We start from the raw sequence: 20,696 nt of genomic DNA, 5'->3' as shown, positions 1-20,696 counted from the left end.
CCTGCATTTTGGTCACAACAACCCCAGGCAACCCTACAGGCTTGGGGAGGAGTGGCTGGAAAGCAGCCTGATGGAAAGGGATCTTGGTGTACTGATGGACAGCTGGCTGAATATAAGCCAGCAGTGTGCCCAGGTGGCCAAGAAGGCCAATGGCATCCTGGCTTGTATCAGGAATGGTGTGGTGAGCAGGACTAGGGAAGTCATCCTGCCCTGTACTCGGCACTGGTGAGGCCCAACCTCGAGTACTGTGTTCAGCTTTGGGCATCTCAGTACAGAAAGGACACTGAGGTGCTGGAGCAGATCCAAAGAAGGGCAACAAGGTTAGTGAAGGGCTTGGGAATATGCCCTATGAGGAGAGACAGAAGGAACTGGGGCTGTTTAGTCTGGGGAATGGGAGGCTGAGGGGAGACCTTATTGCTCTCTTCCAATATCTGAAAGGTGCTTACAGCAGGAGCGGAGTTGGTCTCTTCTCACTGGTGACATGTGACAGGATGGGGGAAATGGCCTCAAGTTGCATCAGGGTAAGTTTAGGTTGGATATCAAGAAAAACTTCTTTAGAGAAAGGGTTGTTAAGCACTGGAATAGGCTCTCTAGGGAGGTGGTTGAGTCACCATCCCTGGATGTGTTTAAAAACCGTTTGAATGTGGTGCTCAGGGACATGATTTAGCAGAGGGTTGTTAGAGTTTGGGTAGTATGGTTAGGTTGTGGTTGGACTCGATGATCTTTTCTTGGTCTTTTCCAGCCTGAGCAATTCTGTGATCTATGATTTGAACTCCATCCCCAGTAGCTTCACACACAGTAAAAAACAATGGACTGAATTGAAAAGGCTTGCTTCACCTCCAACACACACATATATGCTCAAAAGATACTGAACCTGACATCTAGAAGATTTTCTATGCCTTATCATAAAGCAAAGTAAAAAATACTAAAAAAGAAAAAAAAAGAAGCATGTTTCCCTTGTAACTCTCAGTAATTTCCACAATAAATGGCACTTCTGGAACAATTTCAAGAAATCAAAAAGTTCAAAGAAAGCAGATTCAGATACGTGTCCTGTCTCCAGCACAGCAAGCTTTATTGTATTATATTTCACTCAAATGCAATTTTGAAATAATAATAATAAATTACATTGGCCTTTGACTTGAAGTTATAGAAGTGAGTAGCATGACATGCTACTTATTCTTTTGAAACAGCATTCACAAAGTAAGAGTTGAACTGCATTTGTCTTCAGTGGGTAGTCTATAGATATCTGGATGCATTTAATTTTTGAAAAATCCAGCAAAATTTGAATCACCTAGACCACATCAGAAATAAGTCAGGTCTGTTATCTGACTCTTCGGCCAACTGATCCACATGATTAAACTTTCTTATCCTGCATTGAGGGTGATTGCATCCAGCAGGGTGAGTCCATGCAACATGCCTGGGTGCTGCCTAGAAGCCAGCCTGGTGCTGGGCTGCAGGCAGGCTGGGATGATGCTGGCTGTGCCAATGGTTTGATAGTGGCGATGATCAGATGGCACTGTTTGGGTGCAAGCCCTGCAACTACCATCTGTGTGGAAAGGAGGAGGGCAGACCCTCAACTTCTTTTTCATTTCCACTTGGACTAAAATATGCTTCTTTCCAAGAGCTACTTAAAATAAATGATCTCAGAATGTTAATGGTCATATTAAATCAGTTATGTTTACCTGCTTGTTATGTTGTTACATAAAATTATTTACTCAGATACAAATATGCATTTTTAGTGTTCATGAATTTTTAATGTTCAATTTTCTCAATCTTTGAGCTACACGAACCAACAAAACAGGGGCTTACTTTGGTCAAAATATAAATGGAATTTAAATAGGAAATAATTCCTTTCAAAGATGCCTGATACAACTCAGAGGAGAAACATGCACACACAGCAACATTACGTTTAAGGTTAAGTGAAAACTTGTCCAGTTTCCATTTTAGCCTATTCAGTATAGTGATAAAAAAACTAGGTGCATTCTTATGAAACCCTCCTATTGAAGCAAAAGCATGTTTTTATAGCAATGAAACTATCAGTATTCATATTGCAGGTTTACTGGTGCTCTTCCAGATTTCAGTTCTGAGCTATCCTGTCCATTCAAGCAAAGGACTGAGACTAAAAGCCCCATTTTATTTCTGTGCATTAGCTCCCTCCATCCTATAAGCAAGCTAAAAAGCAAGCTAATGCAGCTGACATCTTGAATTATGTAATTTCTCATAAGACACGCCAGTCACGTTATTTAGTCCAGCTATACATGCAAGAAAGCTGTTCAAAACCTTCACTTTTGGCTCAGCAGTGAGATCAGCAGTACAAAGGGCACTCAGCATGCAAGGGGGATTACTGAACCATGTGGGAAGAGGGAGGAAGGCTCCATGACCATCACCCCTTGCTATGCCCTTCATAGCAATCTGACTGACTTTACAGGGACCCGCACTGACAGAGTGACAGGGAAGAACTGGGAGGAGATGGCTTTTGGTGAAATCCCAGGTTTTGGATCATTATTTCATCAATATTTCTGTGAAACAAGAAATTTTCTGTCTGCCTGCTTGCCCAAAGTACTGCATAATGTCAAGGGCTGTTGGAATTTGCAGGTTTTTGCAAGACAGACATTCAAGAATGAGGATAGTTGTGACATTTCTGTCTGAAGGTCACACAGGAAAAACTCTACATGGCAGGCTGGCAGATTCAAGGTACTGTCCATCAGTTTAAAGCAAAAATGAGGATTTAAAAGATACATGAGCAACAGGTCAGATTCTCAGTTATTTCTAGTGCAGCGTTTATGACAAATTGTTAGCAGATCCCGAGTAGTACTTCACAGTATCACAAAAACTATCCTTTTCCTACTGCAGTTAATGGTTTCTATGCCACTAAATCTTTGGGGGCCAGGAACATGCACTGCTGTCAACCTAACTACACTGCATCTGCATTGCACTGGGGTTTTAATCAACAATGTTTTGAGCAGTTTTCCATGTACCTTCATCCGTGACAGCATGCCTACATCTCCAGTTCATCTGCAGATGGATCCCATAATCCAGCTACTCGCTGACAAATTACCCACTGATCTAGCAGATCCTTTGTCCCTGTCACCTCACGAAAGTTAAATCTGACAGGATAACCTGTATAACAATGCAGTATCTCTCTTACAAGAGGGCCAACTTTTAAAGCAGCATAAGGATTATTTTGTCAATAGTTGGCAAGCACATGATAAGGCAGAGTCAAGAAAGCAGAGTTAAGCTCTGATAGAAACTTGGCTTTCCCCTTTAGTCAACAGATGACACTGGTGCTCCCTGACACTTTGGGATCTAACTGGTGTAGTCCTGCCTGCTCTCCTCAGACTCAGTTGCTATGTCTGTACAAATACATTAACAATTACCACGCCTGTTCTCTTGCCTTGTAGCCAACTGGCACTGCCTGGCCATAACCCCTTTGCTATACTCTTTTACCCATCAAAATAGGATGGCTGCATCCAAACTGCCTTTTGGGAATGATCCTGGGCCCACACTACCACCCAGACCAAGTCCCAGCAGTGTCTGAGGAAGCACTCATAGGCCCAAATGACAAACCTGAGGGAGCCCTCTCTAAAACCAGGTCAGCCCGTGTGGTCAGATTTCAGTGCTCAGACCTCTGCTCTGGCACTGTTTAATTTACTAGCAGAAATACAGCTTGTCAATGTGTAAAAGCTGACTACCTCCCCTTTGCCCACTGCCTTCAGAAGGGTCACTTTTGGCAAACCCTGGAATTTAGATCTCCCTTATTTATCCCTCTGACCCTTTGCAGGACCCACAGCTTTCACAGTCATTGAAGAAAACCCAAGACAGAGGAATTCACAAAATAAGCCTCTGCCATTGCTGAGAAATTATGGGCTCCTTACCCTGAACAACCTCTACTCACCCCCTGATGCACGACCACTCTCTTTGATTCCCAGAGAAACCCTGACTAAACCAGTCACTATAGCCAGTGTGCCTCAACCTCAAAATCCAGTCCAGACACAACAACTAAGGATATAAATATATATATTTGAATGTTGATTCCAACCACTACCTTTAAGATCTTACATTTTGATGTTTGGAAATCAACCAGGTACAGGTCTGACAGCAGTATTTAGATAAAAAGCCAATGGTCCTACCATTGGAGCTGCTATGCTAGCAAATCCTTCAGATGCACATTCAGATTTGGCCCAGTTGCCTAAACACAGGCCTTTTGCATTCTTTGTGATGCCATAAGTTGTTCTGAGTGAATTTTATCAGAGCAGTCTCACTTTACAGTATCTCAGAAGTCTTACAGCATCTCATAGTACAAACACTGTTCTGTATGCATTTGAATAGAAGCTATAGAATTGCATAAGAAATTGTACAAAATCACTGTTCCCTTCAGTAGCAGAGGAAGCTGGTGCTTTTCTTCTAGACTGCAAGCTAAATAATTCAATCTAATTAAGCCAAAAGTTTTTTTTTTTTTTTTTGCCTAAGGTTTCTGTTTTGTTTCATTTTATTTTATGAAAGGATGAGTCATTATGCTATACTGTGCATGGTATTATCAAGAGAACAATAAACAGCAATCAAAGGTTTCACTCTTCATTTCTTCTTTTTATGTATTTCTTCCAGGCAAAAAGATCAACTTTCTGAGCTGTGAGAAACACCCAGCCACATAAATAGAAGCGCATTGCAAATGTGGCTACCACTTTCCAGTTGTGTTCTAAAGAAGAATTACAGTTTATTTAAAATGATACATTGAAAGGTTGAAGAGAATATAAACATTAACATACAACTGCATGTTTTCCTATAGTTTTAAAAATTGCATTAGTTATTTAATAGGTCGTATTAAAGATGCAATGAATGAAGAAAAAAACCACAGAACAATACAAAACAAAACACCAACAATAAAACAATTAATAACAAAAAAGCAGTCAAACCAAAGCATCTACAAAGTGTTAAATGAGTACTGTACAATATATCTGACACATAAAGAAAGCACTGTACTGAAAAGATTTAAGGTACCAAACTTATCACAATCATTTGCTTCTTATTATAGCTCTTACAGAATAGTGTATTTTCTATTTCAGAAAAAAAAAAACCACCAAAAAATCCTGAAGAATTATAAAATTGTCCTCCTAAAAAGAAAAATTTTTAAAGATCTCATATGAAGATGGATATATTTCCTTCAGTAAATACAGTAAACTCTTTCTTAAGTAATACCTTCATTACACAAATGGAGGAAGACAGCAGTTTTTCATCCGCTAATCAAGAGAAACTGTAGCTAATTTAAAACTAAGTAAGACAAAGTTAGCTTTACCTACAGTATAATCTTTTCCTACGAAGAACAATCACTATCAATGAGACACAAAGAAAAATAATCTACTCATGGAAATTTTCAGGAAGGGTTATAACATGGTGTAGTAAAACTTACTTTTGATGATCTCCCAGTGGTCTTTGTCCAATGGATTTTAATAATGACTCTGGTCGAACTGCTAATTTTGGTGATGTCTTGGGGCTAGTGTCAGAGTCTCCACTTTCTTCATCTCCCATAGCCTTAATATAGCTCCCGCTTCTCATTCTTCTGCAAGGAATCTCTTCATCTTTCCCACCGGCAGGGTATCCTCCCCATTCATCCTGAGGTACCTAATAGAGACCATCAAACACAAATGCAAAACGCGCATCGTTTTCATATACTTAAATACTTCTTTCCAGTTTCCATTTTATACAGAAAAGTTGTGATTTTTTTTTTTTCTTCAGAAAAAAATCACTTAGAAAAAAAATTCTAAGGGTCACAAATGATTTGGGAACTTACTTTCAATATCAGGATGGGAAATTTTAATTTTATAAATGTTAGAACCTCAGAAACAACCAAGTCACTGCTCGAGAGCTTTGTTGCAAGGTCTACATGTGCATATGCTGTAAATTACAGGAAATCTTGACCTCTTAAAAGTTTGCATGCAGATTGGCAGCTGATAAACAGTTGGCTGATCGTATGTCAAAGACAGAAAACTCACTCACTGAGGTCTTTAAATTAAGCTAAGCCACGATTTATGCAGAAATGGGCACTATTTTGATTAAGGACAAACTTCTGAAAAAGAAAAAAAAAAAGCAAATGTGGATTTTTGTTTTTGTTTTTTAATTTAGCAACTGCTAAATACTTCATAGAGACTGTAACATATCAGGAATGCAGCAAGTTACTAATAATACATAGAAGCTGGAGTTGCTTTCATACAGTTGGGATGGTTTTCCAAAAAGTAAATCTAGTGGTCGGAATATAGATGTGTCTATACTGCAAACTGTCAGAGAACTGAATAGGAGTAGTATTTTCAATTTCCAGTGAAACCAGCCTTGTTTAAAGACTTGCATATAAGCTCAGCAAGCATGGTTATGGGCTCACAGGTTACGGGCTGACCTGCTGGAAGGGAGCTCTGCAGAGAAGGACTTGGGTGTCCTGATGGACAACAGGTTGGCCATGAGCCAGCAGTGTGCCCTTGATGCCAAAAAGGCCAATGGGATCCTGGGGTGCATTGAAAAGAGTGTGGCCAACAGGTCAAAGGAGGTGATCCTCCCCCTCTACTCTGCCCTGGTGAGGCCACATTTAGAATACTGTGAACAGTTCTGGGCTCCTCAGTTCAAGAAAGACAGGGAACTTCTAGAGAGAGTCCAGTGGAGTGCCACAAAGATGATGAGGGGTCTGAAGCATCTTTCATGTGAGAAAAAGCTGAGAGATCTGGAACTGTTCTACCTGGAGATGACAATGCTGAGAGAGGATCTTATCAATGCTTATAAATATCTAAAGGTAAGTGAATGGGACTCTTCTCAGCAGTACCCAGATCAGTGACAAGGAACAATTGGCACAGTACGGAACAGAGGAAGGTCTGTAAGTACATGAGGAATAACTTCTTTACTTTGAAGGTCACAGAGCAGTGGAACAAACTCATTGGAGGCTCCTTTTTTGGAGATGTTCAAAACCCACTCGGTCTCTTTCCTGTGCAACCTACTTTGAGGAACCTGTTTTAGCAGGGGGGTTGGACTCAATAATCTCCAGAGGTCTGTGATTTACTTAAACAATATAAGCAACTCACTGAAATCCATTATAAAAATTTACAGTTAAAAAGAAAGATGCAGCAGAACACTTTGGTGGACCAGGGCTGATGCACCTTGGCAGCATCAAATCCTTTATAAGCATAATGACTTCCTATATATTACAAAGTAGAATGGCATTATTTACCAACACACTATAAATCAGAACTTCAAGTAAAACATATATTAAGGAGTTTCTGCAAAGCAAGATGCCAAATAAAGACTTTCAAGTCAAATATTTTTCAGACCTAAAGACAGAGTTCACTGTGGAGCTCAGTAAATGTTCCCATTGATTTCTGCAGGATTGGAGTTCAGATTTAAAGAACTAACATGATCCCCTGTCATCTTTGCTGCCTTTCAAGATATATGAATCAACCACACAACAGGTGAACTGGAGTAGTGCTTTGAGTCCCAAAAAGGGATTAGGGAGGAAATGAAATTTTAAAAAAGAGGGTGAACAAGTAAAGATAGAGATATTAAAGAAACAAGCACAGGAGAGAAAGAGATACTGATAATACGGTCAGTGAGAAAGATGAATCAGACCACAATGAGCAGAGAATGTTAGAGGGGAATATCAGAGAAATAAATTATGAGTTATATTCCTATATGAAGTAACAAGATGGAGCATGAATCTAAATGAATTATGGCTTAGATCATACAAAGAAACAAAGCTTAAGTCTAAGATTCTGTGAAACCTTAATTATTATTCAGCTTTGGATGGTGGTTGGATGAATAGCATAAAAATTTTTGTCCAAACTTGAAATCTCTAAATGTGATACATCCTCTTCATTTCCTTTCTAAAACCTAACACTATAAGTATGTTGGAGGAAAGACTTTGGGGATTCTGTGAAAATTAAGAGGTATTTACGTGTAGTAGTACTTGTAGGAGTTAGTCCCCTAATATATTCAGTATAAATATTTTTAAGCATTATTATCCACAGCTGGCAGTACAATTTAATATAAAATTCAGAATTAAAAAATGATACTATGAAATATTAATGGATATCATATAAACAGGCTCTCACTTTTAAAAGCTCTCTATTAGTTATACGTCAGCAAAGCTAAAAACAAGTTCCAAATCCTGAAAAAGGTTTTAATGGACATCCAGATGAACAAGGTATACAGATAAAGATAGGATAAGGATAAAGGAATAAATACAGGCTTAGTTGTGGTGCTTGAAAGTGAAAGTTTATTTTAAAAGAGAGGAATGACTGATTTTTCACATTAAAAAGCTTTATAAAAAACAAATATTAGAGTCACATGTCTTACTGTTATTGCTAATTACGTTTCTTATACTTTCTGAATTCGTAACTTAAATGAATTCCAAAGAAAGAACTGAAGAATCCCTACTCTATTTGTGCTTGTGATGCTGCACACACACACACACACCACGAATCCTGTTATAACCATAATAACCAGCTGACTATCACACAAACCTGTTATTGAAATAGAAGCATTACATACAATTAAAATAGGTATGCTTTTTTTTTTTTACTGTTGTGCCATACAAAGGAACAGAATCCAACAAGCACAGGAGTTCTGAAGCCTAGTAAGGAAGTTTCACTGCATGTTCTCTCAGATTTCATACCCAGCCTATGAAAACATCTGGAGTCCATCTGCTGTCTTCAGAAACAATTAAGGGCCACTGACATTGTTTTGTCCTCACAGTGCAAGAAAAGAAGCAAAATCTGAGCCCCAGTTTGGCCAGCACTGGTTCATTAATGACTTTAACTGATGGGTTAAATATTCAGAAAAATCCAGGCAGTCTCAGGCTGCACCGTAGCTTTAAAGAAAAGAAGTACTATAATAGTACAGGAAATAGTACAGGAAAGAGTTTTCTTTATACTGAAGTATTAACAACAATGTTTTACAGCAAATATGAGGGTCATTATATGTGTATTTTCCAAAATATGAAAGTGCCTTACAGCATGCAGAAATACTTTCTTACAATGGTTACCAGCCCCTGAAATTCCCATCTGCAGGGTTTGCAGCTGCTAATTGGGAATAATTACCCTAATTATCTACTTGCATATAGCAATGAGTGCTGATATTTATAACGTTGAAAAAAAAAGTCTTCCTTCTGTTCTAGACGTTAACATGAATTCTTGTGTATGCAGTTTTTACCCACAGAGGAGTTAGACTGCATATTACCATGTGAATTTCCTTTTGTAAGAACAACGAGCTGACAAGGTCCAGATCTTTTCCTTTATTTTTGCCACTGGCTGCTGATTTCATTATAAATACTGCAGAAAATCATGAGTTTCTTACACCAATTAAATACACTGTTGATACGAGGAGCAAAAGGATGTACAGGAAATGGATTTAATCATTCTGATTCTCATTCACTGTTTGTCTTAGGTTTGTTACTGAGGTCCAGAATCTGGTACTTAAAACTTACCTTATTACATTTTATGCAGCAGATCCTAGAAGTAAACTCCAGAACCTTAGGTAGGAGCCCGAATTTGCCAGAAAAAGTGTCTTGGAGAATTAGCTTCTTTATAACAGTGTCCAAAAGCAATCAAAAGGTCCCTTTAGTTAGTCAATCAGAAGTCAGAGTATGAAGAAAAATCTAAACTCTTTCCTCCTTATAGTGTTCATTGTATCCAGTTACAGGCAGCAGAAAGGTCCTTTTGTCGTTTCCCGTTTAGAACCCATCTTCTGAAAATTAAATTCAAACTTTTTTTCTTCCCGTAAAATGCTCAGAATTACTAGAAAAGGTTCAGTAGAAGAGGATTTTGTGTATAAGAAAGTGTGTTGCAGCAATCATGACCCAGGCAATTACCTTGTAAAAAGGGACCTAAGTTATAGTCCTGAGCCAAACGCTCACATGAACTTTATGCACAAGAGTTTTAGCATTACATTGTGGATAATTTGAAGAAAAAAAGAAATGCCCTAATTCTAAGCTGCCTTAGAAATGCCTTCTAAGCTAGGGAACTGGGAAAATGTGGTTTGGAGCCCAAATCTCGCAAGGTAGAAACAGAACAGAGATCTTAACAGTGTGAATTTGAGTATTCTAGAGTACAGTTTTTTACATTTCCCTGATCTAGAAGAAAAGCTTTCACCCTTTCGTTTTTTCTGAAGTCCTTTGTGTCGGTGTGTCTTACTTTTGCTTAGATTACATTGATCAGAAGAACAGGGCTGAAGGAGGCTTGCCTTCAGACTCCTGATTGGGCTTCTGCAGTAGGTCTTCCCCAATTCTCAAATTGTGTACGTTCTCTATATGTAAACAGAAGTACATCTATGCAGAAAACAAGAATGAATTCACCAAACTTCTGGAGTCATGGAATTGCTGATGTTAGAAGGGTCCTCAGAGGTCTCCAATCCAGCCTCCTTGTCAAGGCAGTGTCAGGTACAGCAGACAGTCCAGATGGGTTTTGCTAAGAATGGAGACTCCAAAATCTCTCCAGGCAACTTGTTCCCATGTTTAATCATGCTTATGGTAGAAAAATATTTCCTTATATCTAACTATAGATGGGAAATCTAGGCTCCCATTCAGGTACTAGTGTTGGCAGTCAGAATACTTAACTCAGTTAAAAAACACTGATGTCAAAACTGGAAGAATCAATGACTTATTCATTCTTCTGGAATCTGACTACTGTTAATTCAATGATCTTAGTTTAGGATTTAGCTAAAGAAGTCAAACCAGCAACAGCCACTGGCCTGTCAAAATAGATCTGCCCCTGTTGTTACATGCACTTCTGTGGCATTTGGTCCCAGTGCCAAGAGTTTTAAAGGTGTTCCACCACTGAATTGCTGATCTGCTTAAAATATGGCATACCATTTTATTATCTAAAATGAAACACTTCTAAATATATGGCTTCAGCTGAGGAAGCTGACTATCACTTCTTTTTTCTCATACTGAAAGGTTAAAATGAGAATTACCTACCTCAGAGGAGTCCTGTGAAATTTAATTAGCATGCAGATGTAAAATGCACTGAAATATTCATTTTGACCTAAATCTTATTTCAGTAATATGTATTTCACATTTTACTAGAAGCTGTCTGTGCATGAAATTAGACTACAGATGATAGAAAGAAGGGTAAGATAGGAAACAGTACGTAATTGATACGTAATTGTAATTTTATGCTTTCTCTGTCTGGTCAAGATGACAAAAAAAAAAAAAAAAAAAAGGACAATATCTGAAATGTAGGTAGATTTTTTTCTCAAGTGAAGTCTTCTTTGAGAAGCCTTAGAAGAACAATCTCTGTGCACAGCTGTAAATAGGTGAAACATATGAAAATCTTGCAAGGCAGATTAAAATGTTCTTAGCATGGTAGGAATTTTCTTGGTATTATAATGAGAGTTGGGAGTTGGCTCTATGTTTTTAAAAACTTAACAGAAGAAGGAACAGTGACTAATTACTAGAATTTTCTTCTGAAATTAATGACATTCTACTGGCTGTGGATGCTAAACACTACTGGTTTTTACAGGGTGTTGAGCACATTATCTAAAAATAAAGCTTTGTTTTCTCAGTAGCTAACCTTATGCTTGCGTCTCAACACCATTCTCAGAACACATTTTAATCTACGTTTCCTGCATTTTGTTTTTTAAAATGTGCTGATTCATTTTTCAATGAGTATGAACTATACAATGAAGCCATTCAAAAATCTCTACAAAATATGTCAGGGACTCCTCCTCACCACTAACAATGCCAATCCTCTTAATTAGCTTTAATTTTCACATGCCACCTCCTATTCCCTGAATGTCTTGACAACTCAAAAGTACAGAGAGTTCTTTCAGCGTTCTCCACAAAGTCAATCAACATCAGGATCAAGGCAGGACCTAATCTGAGAATGCAAGTTGTTTTTGTCTTACCTGCAATTCTCCCTATACTTTGATATGAATAACCATAGTATAACAGGAAGATGAAGAATATCACATAGATTCTAAACAACGTAGGCTTTACAATGGCTTGCAAACAACAAAACTTGAAATCAGGAATCTGGGAATCGATGGACTCTCAATACTCATGCACATCACAAAACATAAATATAATATTCCAGCTGGAAAGTTTTCAAATAGAAACAACAGTGCCAGTGTTCTTTACTGCCTGATTTTAGTTTTTCACAGGCAATCCCACTCAAAGTTCCTCTCCTTGATGAGAAGATTTACATCCAGTGTAATCAGGATTGTTTGCTCACCACTTTTTTACTTTCTAGAAAACAGAGTTCCTTTCATTAAAATAATACTTATAACAAACAAACAAACAAAGTGAACCAGCAATAGGTTTCCTGATTGGTTTTCCAGCAGCAATCCTGTAATTTGTAACCCAAGGATGGTTAAATCATTGAATCCTTAGTGTTGGAAATGACCTTCAAAGGTCATCAAGTCCAATTCCCCCGCAATTAACAGGGACACCACATCTAGATAGGTTCCCAGGGCTTGATCCAGCTTCACCTTGAAAGTCTCCAGGGATGGAGCATCAACCACATCACTGGGCAACCTGTTCCAGTGCCTCACCACCCTCACTGTAAAAGACGTTTTCTTTATGTCCAACCTAATTCTACCATCTTTAAGCTTGAAATCATTTCCCCTTGTTCTATCACAACAGACCCTCGTAAAGAGCCCATCCCCTTACTTCTCATAGCTCCCATTTAGATACTGAAAGGCTGCTATCAGGACACCTGGGAGTCTTCTCCAGGCCGAACAGCCTCAGCTCTTTCAGCCTGTCCTCACAGGAGAGGAGTTCCATCCCTTGGATCAGTTTTATGCCCCCCCCCCTCTGGACTGAGGGCTCCAAATCTGGATGCAGTTCTCCATATGAGGCCTCATCAGCACAGAGTAGAGGTGCAGGATAACCTCCCTTGCCCTGCTGGCCATGCTTCTTTATGTGCAGCCCAGGCTACAGTTGGCTTTCTGGGTTGTGACGGCACACTGTTGGCTCACATCCAGCTTGTCATTCACCAGAACCCCCAGGCCTTTTTTGGAAGGGCTGCACTCAATCCTTTCATCCCCCAGCTTGTATGCATACTGTTGCCTCAACCCAGGTGCAAGACCTGGCACTTGGATTGGTTGAACCTCATGAGGTTCATCTGTGCACTGCTCATGCTCATGCTTGTGAGGACAGACTGGCTTTGTTTATATTGTTCAGAGCAATGTGTGGCAAATGCCCACCTCATGACATACTGTGCTTGTACAAAGCAGACTTGCCATTCAGCTAGCTGCAAATATTATGCTCCACAAATTCCATGATACATTGCTGGTTCCCTCTGGGATCTTCTGGATATGCACCATGCTGGCACAGTGAACCAAGGTGCAGTCAGATGTCAGCAGTGAGTTTGTCCTCACTCTGACTTTTCCTTGCTAAGCCTGGAGCTCACTGATATCATAAATACAACATAAGCTTGAACCGAAGGGAGTGCTTTGGTTGTGCTTAAATGAGAACACAGGGACAGCCTGTTAATCCAAGACATAAAAACAGTATGAATTTAACCAAGCACGTTAGGTTCTGCTCAACTATGTATTTCCTTTCGTAATTGACTCAGGATACTGCCTCATGGTCAGCCTAAGCTGATGAAAAATATACTACCATCAGTGTACACTGAACAGGTTTTCCTTAACCAATATTCATCTTTTCTAGCAAACCCAGTAGTTGTAAAGTGATTTAGAGTGTTGGTTGGAAAATAACCCTAGCAAGAATAATTAATTTTTTATCTGAACTGGTGAGGTGCTGCACAGTCATCAGTACTAGAGAGGGTAAAAATGGCATGATGACTGCTTTATGGTGAAGATTCACTGTCTTGTGTGGAGGCCAAACCAGCCTGCAGCACCCCACATCCATACGGCTTTGCAATCTGTGCCTCCAAAGCAGCGTGTCTTCTGAGAACAGTCTCTGATCTGCAGTATGTCCTGATCTGCACCCAGGAGCTGTTTAGGGAAATTCTAGCTGGCTGGGATCAAAACAGTGCCTGAGAGGCCAAATAACAAAACAGCATAGAGAATCAGGGTGTAGTGCCAAGAAACTTTTCCGAATACTATTCAGTATAGTAGTTAGATCGTTGGAAACTTTAAAGGTCATCTGGTCCAAGCCTCCTTCAGTGAACAGGGATACCTGCAGCTAGATCAGGGCGCTCAGAGCACCTATAGTTACAGCAGGTTGCTTACAGCCCCATCTAGCCTGACCTTGAGTGTCTCCAGAGATGGGGCATCCACCACCTCTCTGGGCAACCTGCTCCAATGCCTCACCACCTCTGGATGGCATCCCATCCCTCTGGGGTGTGGACTGCACTACATAACTTGGTGTCATCAGCGGAGTTGCTGATGGTGATTTTGTTAGTATGGATGCAATCTAAGGGAGCAAGTGTTTCAATAATGCACAAGCCACAGAAGCACCAGAGACAGAAACTTGGAACTTCTCATGCTTCTGGAAAAAAAAATGCAGCATTTCTGCCAGTTAATTTACCATAGTCTCAACCCCAAGGGTGTTTTTTTTTTCTCCTTGTCTTGTTGGGCCAGCTCATTGCTGCCTTTTCATTTACACCTTTCTCCTTGAATTTAATTAATTGAACTACAATGCAAATTCTGCTCAAGTCAATAAAACTAAGCATCACATTGCTGAAAGACCTACACTGAACTGCAGCTCATCATTCATTGCAGATGAAAGAGAGTCAGGAATACACCTACAAACAAGGCAGTAGAGAAGGTCCATAGAACCACAGCAACTGAAACTAACTACAAATTTTGCTGATAGATGCTTTTGGGAAAAGTAGACTGAGTTAATTGAAATATATCTGCAGAGTAGATGGAGCCAGCTATCTGCACAGTGCAGTGAAGAAAAATTACAGAAAAGGAAAAAACTCAGAGTTGAATTTATGACAATTAATAAAGTAAATTTTAAATAACAGTTGTGAGTATTTGGGAGGTAAAAGAATGATACAGCATTTCAGCTGAGTAATATACAAAACTACAGCATGGTAGAATTATGGACTGGCATATTATTTGTTCTCCATGTGCTTTAAAGATCACAGGCGCCAGGAAGAAGAATTAAAAGGTCTTCTATTTTGTTGTTTCAATTTTATCAGACATTAAGCAGAGCTGAGGAAAAACTGACTGGAAGCTAAGCTCCCCTGAGAGATGCAGGACTGCACATGGACATTTCTTCCATCCTGGGTAAATTCTGCCTTTTCCTTTTATCTGGACTGAGAAGTCCAAACAACATGGATATGCATGAAAAAAACATGTGTGCAAATGCAAAACTTATATGTATGGTAATGCCTAATTTGTACGATTCCTGCTGTATCTTCTCTATGAATGTGAGGTAGAAGTGAGAGAAACAGAAGTCCCCCATTGGGAAGCTACCTTTTAGCTACTGCTTAAAGCAGAAGAGGCCTGGAAGGGTGTACAGGTGGAGCCATACAGTACATTCACTGCACCTAAGGGGCTCTGAGAAAAGAGAGGTCTGATTTTCTGCTACCTTGGAAACTTATGCATTAGAGTTGGTGACACAAACATTGATATTTGCATATTTTTTTATGACCAATGAAGGTGTGGGAGACAAGACGACCACTGTGTGATGTTCATGTTCCTACTGTGTCCTTTTCCAGCCCCAGTCAGAAGAAGAAAGTATAATCAGTCCACTCAATGCAGTATCTCTATACTGCATGACCAACCAGTAAAAATCACCTACAGATCCTGCTGCAAATGTCTTTGCCTTTACCACTGTAGATACAAAGGGAAATTCAGAGTTGATTTGTTACCTTATCACAGAATCACAGAAACACTAAGAAACATCATCCAGTCCAACCATCCACCTATCACCAATAGCTCTCACTAAACCATGTCCCTCAACACAACATCTAAACATTCCTTGAACACCTCCAGGATCGGTGACTCCACCACCTCCCTGGGCAGTCCATTCCAGTGCCTGACCACTCTTTCAGAGAAGCAGTATTTTCTAACTTCCAGCCTAAATCTCCCCTGGTGCAGCTTGAAGCCATTCCCTCTAGTCCTATCACCAGTTGCACGAGAGAAGCTGACCCCCAGTTCACTATAGCCTCCCTTCAGGTACTTATAGAGAGCAATGAGGTCTCCCGCGAGCCTCCTCTTCTCCAGGCTGAACATTCCCAGCTCCTTCAGCTGCTCCTCATAAGGCCTGTGTTCCAGACCCCTCACCAGCTTTGTTGCCCTTCTTTGAACCCGTTCCAGGGCCTCAATGTCTTTCTTGCAGTGAGGGGCCCAAAACTGGACACAGTACTCAAGGTGCGGCCTCACCAGAGCTGAGTACAGGGGGACAATCACTGCCCTGCTCCTGATGCAAGCCAGGATGCCATTGGCCTTCTTGGCCACCTGGGTATACTGCTGTCTCATGTTCAGAGCATTATCATTACCTGTGGGCAAAATCCATACATCACTCATTGTCAGTGAAGTACAGAGTGAGAAAAAAAAGGTCCATAAAGGAAAAGAGAGGTGCTGCCCACATACTTAAAACACATGGCATCTCCAAAATCAGACTGCAGACGTTGCAGAGTAACTATAGAGCTAGACATGCAGGAAGAACCTAAAAGGCAGCATCCTCAGGCCTGACCTATAAATCTGTATTAAACAGTGCATTTTTAAAATCTAAACAGAAAATTATAGTTTTTATTTTTTTTCCTATTGGTTATAATGGAACTAGTGGAAAAAAAGCATCTTTAAATGTCTTTAAAACAAAAATAATTTTAAAGACTACATAAAACATGCCTTTCATACATTTTTCTCATTATAACTAAGAAGTGTTTTGTACAGTTAAATCCAAATGACTGCAATTATTTAGAGCACAGAGTGAAATGAGTGACTTCATTCTGTCTAGCTACTAGGTGATGCTTAGTTATCTGCATACTTTCAAAAAGATCACTTCTCCTAGCAGGGACATTGTCCACATGCACTTTCAGCCATTTAAACACATGCAACTGCACTTGAAAAAAAAAACAACACAGCTATAAGTACAGCACCAGGTGGAAAAAAAAAATCAAAATAATATTTATGAATGCTTCACTATTTTTGTGCCATTGCCTTCTTGCAAGAAAACTCATGCTGGCTGTCCAGCAGAGGAGCCAGGTGTGCCCAAGGCAGCTGCCAGTAGCACAGGAGGGCATGCAGTCAGCATGGCCCCAAGCTTGCACTCTCATTTGACAGATGTGACTGGCCCAGGTGTATAAAATATTAACTTCTGACTGGAAATTTCTCCAGCGACACCTTTGGGTAACAACTGCAAAGGTCAGCCTTCAGCTTTGCTGAGGTTAATGTCAAAAAACAATTTGGCAGCACATGGTACTAACATTTTAAAGGAGGACAATTCTGCCTGATTAAAGGGCAGTGGGATCACGGCCTCCCTTTTCTGCTCCCAGCCTTGATGCTTCTGCAGTAGAAGGGCTTTGTTTTGGCTGCTAACAAATACTAACTCTGAGATCTTTCTATTCCTGTTCAGAAAAAAGAAGCTTCAGCAATCCATTGAAGTCAGTATGAGCTTCCTAGTACGCAGACATGAAGGCAAGTGCACTGTTATATCACTGATTACTAAGGTAATTTAAGACATCAGTAGTCTAAGACAACGGCTTAGTCAGAGCTTTACAGCATCATTGATAGAATGATATTGGTTGTTTTTTTTGCCTGCTTAGGGAGAGGGCAATGCAGCCCACTCCATTCCTGCTTTGGGAAGGCACTGTGTTAGATGAGATGTCCCTGTGGGACTGTACTGGGCTGTAGATAGGCAAACAGCTCAGCACATGTCCATGCTGGCTGAGGATGCAGACTGCCTTGCAATCCACACAAGCCTTTTCTGCTGTGGAAACAGCCCAGTTAATTTGGTCATAAATCGTAGTGAAGGCAGCGTGGGTGATACTGGCTCAGACAGTAGTACCAAAAGTCTGCTAGCTTTGGCTGGTGGAGTACTGGATGTCATTTTTGTAGCTCATATATGGGTGTTATGTTGGGCCAACAGACACAATCTCATTTCTCAGCATTTCAAAAATGAAGTGCTGAGAAATGTCTTTGGGTTCAAACCCATCCTCGCACACCAGGGGAGGAATGCTGTGCAGCACGTGCCTTTCCAGAGCAGCAATTGAGTTTGTGGGACTATGCCTTGCCCACAGATGAGTTCGTGGAAAAATGCAACTGAGAGCTTAATGCCTATTACTCCATTGGCTTGTCCTCAAAACTCTTCTCCATACAAGTATAGTTTAAACCAGCAAAGAGCCTTGTTGAAACAGCTGTGGTTTTTTTTTTTTTTTTCCTTTTTCTTTTTTAAGAGACCAACTCTTGAGTTTCTCTTTCATTCTGTGGAGTACACAGCTGACATTATTACCCACAAGCTTAGCAGTGCCAGTGCTGTAATGGATGACGCTCGTTCTTAAATGCAGTAGGAAGGCAGGAGTGGGCTGAAGCCATTTTTAGAACAACATGCTATTTTCTTTTTCACTGCTGACTCATTCACTGTACCTTGTGGTATGTTTACCTTGATTGCTTGCTGCTTCACAGGCTGCTGAATGGCTGAGGGAGGAATATTAATCAGGAACAGGCAGCACCGTGCTCCAGAACTTCAGAGATGGTAACTGCTATGCTTTTGGCTGTGTTTTGGCTTTACTGTAGGAATCAGTTTTCTTTAACTAACGCTCACAGGTATTTCAGCCCTGGAAACTATGAGGCACACTTCTGTATTCATAAGTTTTGTACAGCTATCTAGTTCATACACTTTTTTTTTCTTCCTGTTGAAAATCTTTGCTTCTCACTCATGTCAAGTTAAAATTAATCCATCATTGCACTATGTATGCGTTGAAACTAATTAGCAAAACCAACCAATGAAGATAACAGAACTCTCAAAATTCATCTATCTTTTTTCTTTACATATTTTACATTAAAATTAAAATGATATGGAGAGCAGTAACAGCCACTACAGTTAAAGCTACACAAAAGTACACTTAAAATATGTGTGTGATCTCCATGGATTATTCTGCCTACAGAGAGAGATGACAAAAACGTTTGGTGCACAAAAAATGCATTTGTAGCTCAGTTTGTCTGCATTAGAAACTGAAATTGAAGGCCTATAAGTAAAACTTGCTAATCATTCACAAGATTTTAATAAATGCTATCAGTATTCAGTTACAAAATGACTGCTCTCTGCTCTTGAACTGACTGCTGTGCTAGCTAGCTGGTCCGGGTTCACGTTACAGCTAAGGTGGTTTAACAGTTGCTGGAGCTCAAAGGTACTCCCACTCATCCCTGCTCCCTTCTCCAGTCTGCATGGTATCAGGAGTGATACAAATCTGGTCTGGTAATGAAGTTTTAGATCACAACAACAATCAGCTTCATACAGCTTTATGCCTACTAATTTTGTTCTCTGAAACTGGCCATTTTAGGGCAATTCCAGCCATGCTGAAATAAGGTAAATGATCTAGGTGGCATGGAGAACAGTATGACCATATATATGATCATACGAACCACCCCTGACTTGGACACTGCCTGAGCAGGAACCCTCCAGCTACAAGGTGTGTGGGAGAGCAGGAATGTGAGAAGCCCTACAAGAGAGCCAAAGGCTAGCTTGGAACTTTAACAGGTTAAAGAAATGCCTCCTTTCTGGTCTAGGACATGACTCAAGCATATAATACACAGATGCTTTTATCACCTCTTTTCTCCTGTTTTTAATCATCTGTGAATACGACAGAAGCTCACTTCTTAGAAAGCAATTTCCCTTCTTAATCCTTTGAAGGTTTGGTTTTAAGGAAATTACAACTCAGTAATTACTATGGAAGAGAAAATGGAAGCTCAGAGCAAGACAGACAGAAGGTGGTTTCAAGTACAGGTCTAAGAAAACGCCGTGCACTTCCAGCTAAAAACAATGTTTGCCAAAATTCTCCAGTGTAAAACACAAGTAGTAATATTTCATTGATGATATTGAAAGTAAAACTAAGACCACTGGATAGAAAAATGACTCAGATTCAGTTGGCATCACTAAGGAGAAACATCTTTTAATGACATGTGCTGTAATTCTATAAACACAAGGATCTAACAAATACCTGGGGGCTTCAAGCTTAACTGCACACTTATGTACCTCAGGGAAACCACTGCTGCACAATGAACTTCATAATCCCTAGAACATTCTCATTTCCAGATATTGTAGAGCGCTGTAGGAAACTCTTCTGGCTAGGGATCCTGAGACCTTTCTCTACCTTGCTCAATTTCTCAACCTGGTGATTGTTTTCATCCAGTCATTATTTACTGATGCTTCTTTCACTGCTGTAAGAAAAGTTAAATATCCTTCCCCGGTTTTGCAGACAGATTCATTGAAATCTGTGCTGATTAACAAATTACATTTCCTGGGTCAGAGAGAAAGTTCACGGCAGAGCTAATGATGGGATTTATATCCCTGGTCTTAATGATTACATTGTGACAGTGCAGCATCCTTTAACAGAGAAGTTTCAAACCCTTGCATTTAGCTAGGACACTGACAGAATGGGGTCCCTTCATTTGTTTGCTGACCTTGGGCTAGTGAATAAGCACGCCAATCAATCTGAAAGATATCAACGCACTGAATGCAGATTCTACAAACATATATTTTAATTGAAAATTTCGCAGTAAAAATTCATGACATATAATTCCTTGTATTATTGCTTTGGACACAGCTATAAATTGTTTATTATAGTAACTGAGCCTTTAAGTCTAGA

The 20,696-nt window shown here is 39.9% G+C and overlaps 1 protein-coding gene across 1 annotated transcript in view; it reads right to left on the bottom strand.

Moving 5' to 3' along the window:
• Positions 1-20,696, bottom strand: part of DLGAP2 (DLG associated protein 2) — a 410,760-nt gene that overhangs the window by 65,427 nt on the left and 324,637 nt on the right. The window contains exon 6 of the mRNA XM_042817501.1: positions 5,408-5,619. Within this exon, the coding sequence (XP_042673435.1) occupies positions 5,408-5,619 (212 nt within the window). The remainder of the gene's footprint in view (positions 1-5,407; positions 5,620-20,696) is intronic.

This window comes from Centrocercus urophasianus, unplaced genomic scaffold, assembly GCF_019232065.1.
Source record: "Centrocercus urophasianus isolate 14NV4802_14NV808 unplaced genomic scaffold, USGS_Curo_1.0 seq_10, whole genome shotgun sequence".
Classification (NCBI taxonomy): Eukaryota; Metazoa; Chordata; class Aves; order Galliformes; family Phasianidae; genus Centrocercus; species Centrocercus urophasianus.
The sequence above is the reverse complement of the archived record's forward strand: the minus strand, read 5'-3'. Positions and strand labels throughout refer to the sequence as shown.